The sequence below is a fragment of the Protobothrops mucrosquamatus genome, unplaced genomic scaffold (assembly GCF_001527695.2).
Source record: "Protobothrops mucrosquamatus isolate PMUCROS unplaced genomic scaffold, P.Mucros_1.0 scaffold5072, whole genome shotgun sequence".
Lineage (NCBI taxonomy): Eukaryota > Metazoa > Chordata > Lepidosauria > Squamata > Viperidae > Protobothrops > Protobothrops mucrosquamatus.
In genome coordinates this window covers 1-12551 of record NW_015390949.1, presented here as the reverse complement: position 1 = coordinate 12551, position 12551 = coordinate 1, and the positions used below count along the sequence as shown (strand labels likewise).

Below are 12551 nucleotides of genomic sequence, written 5' to 3'. Positions count from 1 at the left end.
AAACAGCAGACATTTCATATTACACTGAGAAGCACAAAGCTAAAAGCACAAGCCTGATGATGATGAATGTGATTTCATCGAAACGTCGCTATGATACTTCTAATCTTACACGGGAGAAAACCCGAATGACCAAAGACTCACATATAAACACCCGTGAAAACCTCAAAAAACATATATATATATATATATATATATATATCAATTTCTATACTTCACTAACAAGAATTGGTAAAAGAATAGTACTATTAACAGAACTGAAAAAAGGATAGCTTTCATTCAAATTTAAGTGCTGATCCTGACCTACAGAACCCTTTATGGCACTAAGTTACCTTCAGGACTGTAGTCACCTACCCACTGATCAAGTTGATTTGAAAAAAGCAGTTTGGGGAAGGGGGAAGGGGAAAAACCTCAGAGTGCTGTTTCTGCCACTAGAGATTAGTCAAGCACTTATTTGAATTGCCTTACAGATGCATCTGAAAACAGAACTCTTCCAGAAGGTGTTCTGAGATATGACACTAGGGATTTTGATTTATTCTACATGTTTGTGTTTTCTATTTTTAACTTCCTTTATTCCCTCCACTCCTCAGAAGGATTGAGAATGATTTTTCACTCAAGGAAACTGAAAAGGGAACCTCCTCAGATGCCGACAGTGGCACCTGAGGAGAGCTACATGGAGAATACCTTGATAGGTAGTCACACGTCCTGGTGAAAATATTATTCAGATTCCCAATCTTCATAAATGGTCACTAACTGTACATACTAGTAAAGATGACTGCACACCAACTTTGCATTAATTGTTGTATTCCCATAAAGCAATCAGAGTCTTGTGGGATTGTGATAGGACACAAATGAAATAAATAACATTAAGGTAAGAATATATGGACAATAGAAAGAATGCAATCTTATTCTGGTCCTAGGAAGTATGAACACAGAGGTAAGGACATCATTCATAGGGGAGAGCTGCAGATATATAAAACGATTAGCAGACAGTATAATTATATGTAATTTGATTTTCACAGAGGTAAGCACTATATTTAGTTAAAAATGATTTACAGAAATTATGCAAATTTAAAACTTTTTCTTTCTTATGCATTTTTCTAAGTTTCCTAGTACTAAGGTTCACGTTAGCAGATGGGCAAAGATTGAATCACTTCTTATAAGTGGACTTATGCACGAAGCTTCAATTTTAGAAATAATTCTGCCCCTTCCTTATCCTAGAAAAAACATCCAAAAGCTGAAAAAGCATCATGAGATGAGCTTTATGTTTAAAAAAGTAGCTCTTTTAATCTTAATTTAAAAAAAAAAAGGAAAAAGTGAACACAGAATCTGCTCAACAGAGTAAATAAAGACAATCTAATCAGTCTTATCATTTCATAAACTTGTTCCGCACTAATCCAGTTAAAAGTAAACTTCCCAGAGAACAGGAAATTTAATTATCTGTGAACTAATCATTCTTCCATTTCTCCCTGTAGCCAAACAAGGTAGACTAGACTAAAAAAACAATGCCACATAGATCAAGATTTTTATTTTAACAGATGAATGTCCTCCTCCATTTTTATCTTCTTGTTAGGAAGGGAGGGGCCTGCCTGATATGTTTATGCAATCCCCTCTTATCTGTCCATTGCTCCGATATTTTCCTCCTTCCTTCAAGGTCATTCCCTATGCCCTCTATACTCCCCCATTGACATCATCTTTTATATTTGGGGATATAAAATCAAAATATGTTCCTGTCATTATTTCTTTTGCTGCTACCTTTATAACTAATTGCTGAGTCTCCCAAGCTCAACAATTTCTAGCCAAATGGAAATATTCAAAACTTCTAAACTGTCCATTNGAACCTTGTGGTCTGGATCTAGGCTACTTCCATTCTCCAGCTATTCTCTAAAATGGTCCATTGGGAAATGTTATTTTTCAACTCACTCTTCTTTCTCCAGGGACCATTTTTTTGTCTTTAACTTATAGCCTACATCAGTGATGGCGAACCTTTTAGAGACCGAGTGCCCAAAAACTGCCCCAGCCCCCGCTCCACCCCCTGCCCCACCCCCACTCTGTCCCCCACCCGCCTGCCCGCAGGGCCATTCACCGCCTCCAGGGCCCGCCACAGATCGCCCAGGCAGCCCAGCAGCACCATGGCGGCCACGCCCTCTGCCTGAGCCCCGCAGCATCAACTGTATGGGATGAGGCATGAGGGCAGAGTCTTGTCTACGCTGCCTGGCTGCCATGTCCTTGGCTGCGCTGCTCCGTGTGGGCCACTCTCGGGGGCGACTCTCCTCCAGGGGGGCTGCTGATGAGGGGGTCGTGGGGGGAGGTGAGGCTGGGGCAACGGCACGTGTGCCCACAGAGAGGGCTCTGAGTGCCACCTCTGGCACGCGTGCCACAGGTTCGCCAGCACTGGCCTACATGTTCATCTTAATCCTTTTGAAGTTAATAGGGTGCTTGTCCTTATCACTTTTTCTGACTTTCACTTTCTTTTTCTGCAAACACTGTTGAACAGCAGAAAACAATTTCCAAAAAGCAGAATATTGCATCTGCATCAGTAGTATTCTCTGAAATATATACGGTTGGTTGATTGTTGGCTATCTAATAATATACTGTATCTTAGAATTTGCTAAATCAATAATTAAATAAAGGTATTTGCAAAAGCCTATAAAACCAGAAAAGTCACTCCATTCAGCATTTTTCCTGACATGTCTACTATGCAGATTTATGAGAGATGAATTTTACAGCTTAAACAATCCTTTCCAAATCTATAATTCTATGAAGAATATAAATGTTTTATATATCAATGATACATTATTACAATTTTTGATTCCCTGACATTTAAGGATGCAAAATATTCTGTTCCACTTCAATTCCAAAAAATCATCTATATGTGTAAACACTAAACTCTTAGATAAGTGTGTTTCACAGTTTTTAAAATGAGTTGCCCAGAGTTGCCTGAAAGGTGGGTGGTTATATAAATGTTTTAAATAAATAACTACGGGACACACCTGGCATATGGAGAAGTCATTCAGACAAAGCCAAAATAGGGATTAATAGCATATTTAAAACATTTGGATTCACTTGTTTCTATCTCACACTAGATTAGAAACTTGTGGCAAACCATGTACTCCAATCCCCCCAAAACCATAGTTTGCTGTAAACAGGGGTCTGGTATTTCTAGTTGGGTGAACAAAATAAATGGCACAAATCTACAGTACACATAAAATCAAACGGGTATTCTTAGAAGTTACTATGTGTTTCTCCACATTCTGTTAATTTTTTCATTAATTGTTGACACTATTTGAAATGGATTTCAATTTAATATATAGCAATATCAACACAATAGCACTTAGACTTATACACTGTCCCACAGTATTTTACAGCACTCTCTGGCTGGTTTACAATGTCAGTATATTGCCCTCAACAATTGGGGTCCTCCTTTTACCGACCTTGGAAGGATGGAAGGCTGAATCAACCTTGAGCCTATCAGGATTGAACTCCAGGCTGTGAGCAGAATTAGCCTGCAATACTGCATTCTAACCATTGCGCCACCAAGGCTCTTCATATACACTGACAATCATAGCAAGGTGCAAATAAATATTTAGGAAAGCAGATTTTACTATTAAAATATTTGTAATTCTTGCCTGTCTTATAAAGAAGTCTCCATGAATCAGAGATACAATTCCAAAATTTGTGTATTTAAATATATGATCCATCAGCCACATCATCCGACGAACAACCTGGGAAAATTGAGATAAGAAATAGTGTGCATTCTGCATATAAACAAAACAAAAATCTGAGAGGGGTTTTCTGTTCCATAGAAACAAATGTATAAAAAAATACAAAAAATATTTTTGCTATTAAATAGAAAACTGAATACAAATTGCATCCTTAGAGATAAACGCTTACTAGCTTTCAAGAAGTATTTACTAAAACAACATTCTCTCAGTATATTTCTCCTTCTTTCTAAAATCCTTATTTTCACTTTATATAAAATAGATAGCCATTTCTTCAATATCTTGGATATGATTTATCTAAATCATTTAAATCATTTATTTAAAATCTACTTTCATTAGTTAACATTTTTAAAGCTCTCACAAAATCTATTTTAAGGTAAGAAAAAGCAAATATGTAGATGTAAACAGGATTTGCAAAACTATATTGATTATTCAAAAAATATACCTGTCAAATAATACTTTTTAAGATCTTTAAACATTTCTATTTTAGAAAGCATTCATTTACAATGTTAACTTAATTTTTAAAGTGTTTGTAGATGAACAAAGTTGATAAAGTTAACCTAATTCTTGTATTATACCCATCACATTCATTTTAAACATGCCATTATATGTTCTCTACAGGTAGTCTACAGGTTCTCTACAGGTAGTTCTCGACTTATAACAGTTCATTTAGTGACCGTTCAAAGTTACAGTGGCACTGAAAAAAGTGACTTATGACTGGTTCATATTTCTGACGGTTGCAATGTTCCAGGGTTATGTGATCACCTTTTGTGACCTTCTGACAAGCAGTCAATAGGGTAGCCAGATTCATTTAACAACCAGGTTAGTAACTAAACAACTGCAGTGATTCACTTAACAACTGTGGCAAGAAACATTGTAAAATGGAGCAAAACTCACTTAATAAATGTCTCACTTTACAACAGAAATTTTGGGCTCAATTGTGGTTGTAAGTCGAGGACAACCTGTATTTTATTTGTCCCATTTTGAATGATATAATTTCTTATGCTACAAAAATGAGATAAGAAAAAAGATGAGGACCAAATTAAGGTATCTAATTGCCAGTCACCAGTCTCCCGATATAAAAATATAAAACAAAAACAGATATACGTAAAATAGTTCAGATAATCCTCAAGTTTCAACAGCAACTGTATCTGGGATTGCTGTTGCTGTTGCTAAGCAATGTGAATATAATGCATGACCACATCATTTAGCAATGGCAATCCAGGTAGTCCCAGTTGCCACTATAAACCCAAGATGTGCAGGTTGTTAAGGAGGGAAGCGATATTACACTAATGATACCCAACTCTATGGCTTTCTACTACTAAATTCCATCAGTACTTTTGCATGTTTCTTAAGTTCAAAAATGGGATGGGTGAAAGAAAAAAAGAGAACCAGCTGAATTAGATGAAGACAAGATGAAAAGATTGTAAACAGGACTTGGGGACTGAGGTTCAACCTCCTGAATAAAATTACATTTTCCTTATAACAGTGGCCTGCAACCTTTTGGACATCAGGGACCAGTTCCATGGAGAAAGGTTTTTCTGTGGACTGGAGGGGGCGTGGTTTCGCATGCTGCCTGCATCCCGTGGATGGGGCTTCACTTATTTATGCGGTCTGGTTCCTGGCATGTCACGGACCAGTGCCAGTCTATGGACTGCGGCTTAGGGAACCCTGCCTTAAAAGATCAGAACCCTTATGTGGGAATCTTTCTTGAAACTCAGCTGTAACTGCATTCACTCCCTTAGCATTTACACCTGGCCCCAAATCTTTCAGGGCTTAGGAAATTTGTAAAGATGCATGGCTTCCATCAGACTCTTAACTGTCCAATGATTTGATTATTTTGTTCTTTACATGTCTATTTTAACTTCAATACAAGTAGTCCTCTACTTATGAACACAACTGAACCCAACATTTCCATTGCTAAGCAGGACAGTTGTTAAGTCAGTTTTGCCTCATTTTACGACCTTTCTTGCCATAGTTGTTAAGTGAATCACTGCAGTTGTTAAGTTAGAAACAAGATTGTTAAGTGAATCTGCTTTCTACATTGACTTTGCTTGTCAGGTTGCAAAAGGTGATCACATGACCCTGGGAAATTGCAACCATTATAAATATATAATGCCAAACATCCAACTTTTTATCACATGACCATGGAGATGCTACAATGGTCATAAGTATGAAAAATGGTCAGAATTCACTTTTTTTCAATGCCATTTCTAACTTCAGTCACAATGGTTGTAAATTTTTATTTATTATCACGGCTGTACATCAGAGCAGGTAGGTAGGTAGGTATGGATAGACAGATATAGACAGACAGACTTTAATGCTGCCTGAACACTTGTGTGTCCTGCTTCTACAACAGACATGTACCGTGTTTCCCCAAAAATCAGACCTACCACGAAAATAAGCCCTAGCTTGATTGGGGGGGGGGGTAATATAAGCCCTATCCCGAAAATAAGCCCTAGTTTTAGGGCGAGGCGCATGCCTAAAAATCAAGCTAGGGCAGGGATGGAGCTATCCCACACTCCGCACACCTGCTTACTGTTGCAGCCAGGCCTCCCATACCCCGACACCTGCCTCGCCAGTCCACTTCTTCTGTGGCCCTTGCCGTCGGTCAAGTGCGTCACCCCCGGACTCCATTTCACTGTCAGAGGCCTTCAGGAAATGCCTCAGCAGCTGAGAATGGAACTCTGAATTGATGCACATGTCACCCCTGGGCTTCATTTTGCTGTCAGAGGCCTTCAGGAAAGGCCTCCACAGCCAAGAACCGAATTCTGGATTGACGCATGCGGCACCCCCTGAAGGCCTGACGGTGAAATGTAGGCCGGGGGCAAAGCATGCGAACAGCGGCAAGCAGCCGCAGAAGAAGCGGGCCAGTCACGAGGTGAGTCTGTGGAAAAGACATCCCCCAAAAATAAAAACTGGTGCCTCTTTTGGAGACAAAATAAAAAATAAAAAATAAGATTGGGTCTTATTTTTGGGGAAACACGGTAAATAATGTAAGTTGATGTGAGAAGATACAGAAATAAAAAATATGATTAAAGTATTGGATTGACATAGATTTTGTGTATTGGTTCTCTAATGTTATATTTCTGAAAAAATTACCCAGATTGTTCAACAAGTACAGCATATCAACAATATCTATCAAAGTAGCATACCGTGCCTTTGTCTTGAAGGCACATCATTAGGGTGCAAATATCTCCGGTTGCTTGATGATTCACCAGCATCAAAGCTTCATCTTCTGAAACTGTTCTAATATCATCTCCCCATTCCATGACTATGCAGAAACAGAAGGGAAGAACAGACTTAATTAAAATAATGGTCCCTTACACAAATTTAAAATAGATGAAAATAACTCATGTTTCAGAGGTATTCCAACAGATTAGAATAGATTGATTTGTAAATTTGGAGTACTTCAAATATAATACACTATTTAAAGCTAAAGTGATGTTTAATGGAAACACTTTCAAATTCTCTTAAGCTTTCTCTTAGAAAGCCCCAAATATACATTCTCCTACATTTATTTTCCCCCTACCTTTTCTCAATTGCTATTCAATTAATGCATTTTCAGGGGAAACATGTATGCAAAAAATCATTTTTGAGATGCCATTATAAAAAAATACTTTGTAAAAATGATGTTCTTAATTTTTCACATGTATATGCATGAAATCAAATTTCAATAGCAGGTGATAAGAAGAAACAAAGACATAAAAATGAGGTAAGACTAAAATGTAGTAATCTTGCAATAAAATTTCTAAATCCAAGAACAAATACTATTTTCCATTTTTAAATTTGTAAATTATTATACACTATATATTGAACATGTATGTCAAAACTATCTTTGAAAATAAGTAAAACAATGATAAGGCAAGAAAAAAATGAAGACTTATAAAAATGAGACAAAATTAAAATGTAGTAATCTCATGGATAAATTTCTAAATTCAGAAACAAATACCCTAGATTTTTCATTTCTAAATTTGTAAATTATTATATACTGTATATTGAACATGTATGTTGAAACTATCTTGAAAAATAAGTAAAACAATGATAAGATAAAGTCTCCTTCAAAGTGAACTCAATACCTGGTGATTTCATGATTATGGCATTATTTTCAAAAACTTGAAATGATTTACCATTGCATTCTTCTATTATTATTTCCTTAATTTTCTACTCTAGCTTGATATTTACTGTAAGTCTCCCAGTCAAATAATAATCCAGCATGGACAAAGATTGCAAGGATGTTACAATGCTTCAGTTTTTAATTCAAGCATTCATATTCTGATACCAAATGCTTAAAACTTAAAAAACACTGATGAATGAGAAAGACTTGTATATAGTGAAACTTTTTCCTTCAGAGGTATATAAAAGTGTCTACAAACTACACTGAATCATACAAAAATATAGTGTATCATAAAATCCCAATTCAAGTCACACAAATTCAGTCCAGGTAGAGTTAAATTATGTTAGCCCCCCCCCCAAATGGGTCAACTTTAGTTAACCATGGATAAATGTCATGTGATGATAGCCCATGACTCAGTAGGACATGCAAGGAGAGCTACAAAACATAACTTGCTAAAATTACCATGGGGCAATGATGGGTTCTTGTTTTTATTTTCAGAATTTAAAATCTAATCCCTGATGATGGACCACTTTGTGGTTTTCCTATGAGCATACTGATACTAGCTCTGATTCAATACTGAAGCTGGCTAGTTTTCTTGCAGGGTAGAGAGAATCATGCCTGAACAATTCATTTGTGAATTGTCCCATATGAACCATCTGCCTGTTGTAAATATTACTGAAATATTAGTTTCATACATAATAATTAAGGAAAGTAAAGTATCATGGAATATAGTCACCCAAGAGTACTATAGATGTAGCATTATCTCCATCAAGAGTTCCAATAGAAATGTAAAGTTCAGTTATCTAGGAAAGCTTAGCAATGTTAATTCCTAAGTGTTATTCTATAAAATAGCTTGAACTAATTTTAACTACATTCTGGAATTTTTAGATAGGATTCTCTCACTACAACATGTTCTACAGTTACATTGGAAGCTACAAAATGTTCCCAAGAAAAAATACAGTATGGAGAAGAATCATAATAATTATGCTCTTCAAATAAATTTGATTAGGTCTTAAGATTGAAGAAGGTTACTACTCTAATTTTTGTTAAACTAATAGATGTAAGGAAATGTCTGTAAATAATTATCAAGTTTTTTACTTAATAATCACATTATTGATTCATTACTGTATTAAGAATTCTAAATTTCTAAGCTTGCTATGTCATCCTGAGAGAACATGCATTTCTTCTATCAATTCTCTTCAAAGCCTCTGTAATAAGCAAAACTAAAAGTATCTTATTCTTATGCATTTGACAAGACTGGTCAAAGTCTAAATTTTATCTTAAGTTCAAAATACACATGCATATTTTCAAACATAAAAACGTTCAAGTGGCAAGATTAAGGTAACGTTAGCTAGTAGACGTGTCATAACTCCCAACATATGTAATTTCATATACAAATATAATAAGATCTATCTATACCTATTCATAACCAGAAATAATTAAGATATTCCTAAAGCAATGTTAAATACTTTTGAACTTAACAAATCTTAAGATCCTAAGTTTTTCTTTTAAAAAATCTGTTTTATTATTTTTAATATCAAGTATAGTTAAAAAGTACTGAAAAAGAAAGAATATACAAAAAAGCAAAGAATATATGTAAAAAAGGGCTCATAGGAGTTCCATTTTATTCAAATGCTGAAATTAGGGGAAGGATGTCAAATGCAGCACCCCTCTGGAAGAAAGATAACAGCAGCAGTAACTACAAAGATGCTGCACCAAGACTACAAGAAGAGTTACCCTCTGTGTCGATGTAGGAGGTTACTGGGACGGAACGTTTGAGACAACCAACCTTTCATCTAATGATGTTATCCCTATACAGCAGGGGTGTCAAACTCGCAACGTCACACGACATGTCGCAATGTATTGCAACTTTTTTTCCATTGCCAGCAATGGGGTGGGCGCGGTTTTGGCATGACGCATCCGGCCCGCAGGCCAGCAGTTTGACACCCCTGCTCTACAGGTATTACAATTATATTGTGTGCCTTTTGATAACTCATCACTATATTCAAATTACCATGTTTCCCCCCAAATAAGACCCGGACTTATTTTTATTTTGCCTCCAAAAGAGGCACTAGTCTTATTTTGGGGGGGGTATCTTTTCCACTCACCTCGCGGTGGCAGCACCAACAGCCCTGCCCAGCTGGCCCACTTCTTCTGCGGCCGAAGGAGCACCTTCATTCTGCAGCTGAGAATGGAGTTCCCGCCTGCATTTTGCCACTTGAATCCATAGCTCAGTTCTCAGCTGCAGAGGCCATCTGGAAAGGCCTCTGACTGTGAAATGCAGGCCAGGGGATGCCGCAGAAGTAGACCAGCGAGGAGAGGCAGGTGTTGATTCATGGGAGGCCTGGTAATCAAGCTCCACCCCCACCCCCGCTTGATTTTTAGGCATGCGCCTTACTTCAAAACTAGGGCTTATTTTTGAGGTAGGGCTTATACTAGGCCCTAATCAAGCTAGGGCTTACTTTCAGGGTAGGCCTTACTTTTGGGGAAACACGGTAATAATATTCTGTGATCAAGCTGTAAATCACTTTGGTAACTGAGAAATATTTTGAAAATAAACTCTTCAAATTTACCTTTGAGAAATAAAAATGTACTTAAAAAATAGAAGATATTAAAGCCCAAACGCTATGATACAATCCACGTAGCCAGCTACAGAAGTGAAACTTCAAAAAACATAATATTTGGGTATTTTGAAGATAATTTCAAGGATGAGAAAGAACAATATATTCAAGGTTATCAGTGGTTCAGCATAGTCTACTGCAACATTATTTGTTTCTTGCATCCTTTTATTATCTTTTTATCAGAAAGCACTAGTAGGAATCAATATTAAAGTGTTATTTAAAAATATTCTAACAAATGATTTGTTCTGTAAACACACCAAAAACAGGGCCATCAGACTTTAGCTTAAAGTACAATATTACCTTTTTTCCTTCCCTCCTGAAACAGAAGGCATTCAAAGCAATTACTGAACATTAGATTGCCATTTCTATCAACTGGTGGAGAATAACATTGGAAGTTTTTAGAAAAGAACTGGTCAAACTACACAAATTGGCTACTACTGAAATGAAGGATGATTTTTAAAAATAAATGTGGAAATGAAATTAGTAGCCTGAAATATTTCAGATTACCAGAAACCATCTTTCAGAAGCAACACATTTATCCTGTTTTCATCCAGATTAACATCTGTATAAGACAGTGATGTCGAACCTTTTAGAGACTGAGTGCCCAAACTGCAACCCAAAACCCACTTATGCATCGTCGGGTGCCAGTGGGTGTGGCCCATTGGCTGGGTGTGGCCCATTGGCTGGGTGTGGCTGCGGTGGTAACAGCGGACTGAGTGGGACTGAAAAGTTCAATCAATCAATTCCAACTTTGCAAGATCTTTTTTTTCCCCATGAGAAGTTGAAATTGACTGATTGATTGAACCTTTTTTTTTTTACACAGCGGCAGAGGCCTAAAGCAAAAAGGTTTTATAAAACCCAGCTGAAGGCCTAGGACTGGGGCAATGGCGCGCGTGCCCACAGAGAGGGCTCTGAGTGCCGCCTCTGGCACCCGTGCCATAGGTTCGCCACCACTGGTATAAGAGGACAGAACAGAGAAGAGAAGCAGTTGAAGATGTTCATTACATTTGATTTTTAAAAATTTGATCCTATTCCTTCAGTGGGAGTGCAGCCTTATCTGGAGTCAATTTTAAAATCTATAAATGGAAGATGCAAATTATCAGCTTCAAGTTTCTAAATTATATTTAAAGTTGTAAGAAAAACAGCTAAATATTACTTTATACATTCTTCCATATATGATGAATTCTTACTACCAGTAGAAAATGTAGATATAATAGCCATTATTTCAACTATCACAGTTCAAACAGTTTTAGCAGAAAGCTATAAAACATTTTGGCACCTGAGGAAGTCAAATGTTTCCATAATAGGTAGCAGATGATATAACTGTAAAGCACATGATGCAAATGTAAAGAAAAAAAACTAAAGGGCGGTGGGGGTTGTTCAATTTTTTTTTCCTTCCCAGGGCAGGAAAAGTTTCATATATGAAATTTGGTGCTTGTTTTCTTCTAGGCAGAGAAGCACTGAAGAATCCTAGTTATTACTGACTTTTCATCACTTCAGAACTTATTAAATCCTTTAAACAGGTAGATTCTTTATACATGAAAGAGAAAAAATATTTTACCAATACTGTTTCTTAATTCTATTTTCAATTTGTACAACTATATTGTAAATTCAAGAATTCTTAACTATTGTCAAAGAAATGTCCAGTCCAAATGCCATAGGTCTGTTACAATTTCAAAGATACAGAACGTTCCAAAACATCCTTTGAAAAAGATCTGAGGGAACCAACATATTCTTCAGAAGCAAGCATATACAGGTAGTCCTCAACTTACAACAAGTTGCTTAGCGACCATTCGAAGTTATGTTACAAAGTGTGAAAAACTGTCATAAGTCCCATTTTTCAGTGCCGTTATAACTTTGAATACAACTGTACTAAAAAACAGGACTTATGACCATTTTTCACACTTACAACTATTGCAGCATCCCCATGGTCACATGAACAAAATTCGGATGCTTGGCAACTGACCCACATTTATGATCATTGCAGTGTCCCAGGGTCACGTGGTCATCATTTGTGACCTTCTGACAAGCAAAGTCAATGGGGAAGCCAGATTCAATTAACAACTGGGTACTAACTTAACTGCAGTGATTCAC

The 12551-nt window shown here is 36.8% G+C and overlaps 1 protein-coding gene across 1 annotated transcript in view; it reads right to left on the bottom strand.

The window, feature by feature from the left end:
* The window catches only part of LOC107299527 (acyl-CoA:lysophosphatidylglycerol acyltransferase 1), a 24310-nt gene extending 17319 nt beyond the window's left edge, over positions 1-6991 (bottom strand). The window contains exons 1-2 of the mRNA XM_015828889.1: positions 6875-6991; positions 3627-3722 (exon numbers count right to left, since the gene is read on the bottom strand). Of these exons, the coding sequence (XP_015684375.1) occupies positions 3627-3722; positions 6875-6991 (213 nt within the window). The remainder of the gene's footprint in view (positions 1-3626; positions 3723-6874) is intronic.
* Positions 6992-12551: the final 5560 nt, after the last annotated feature.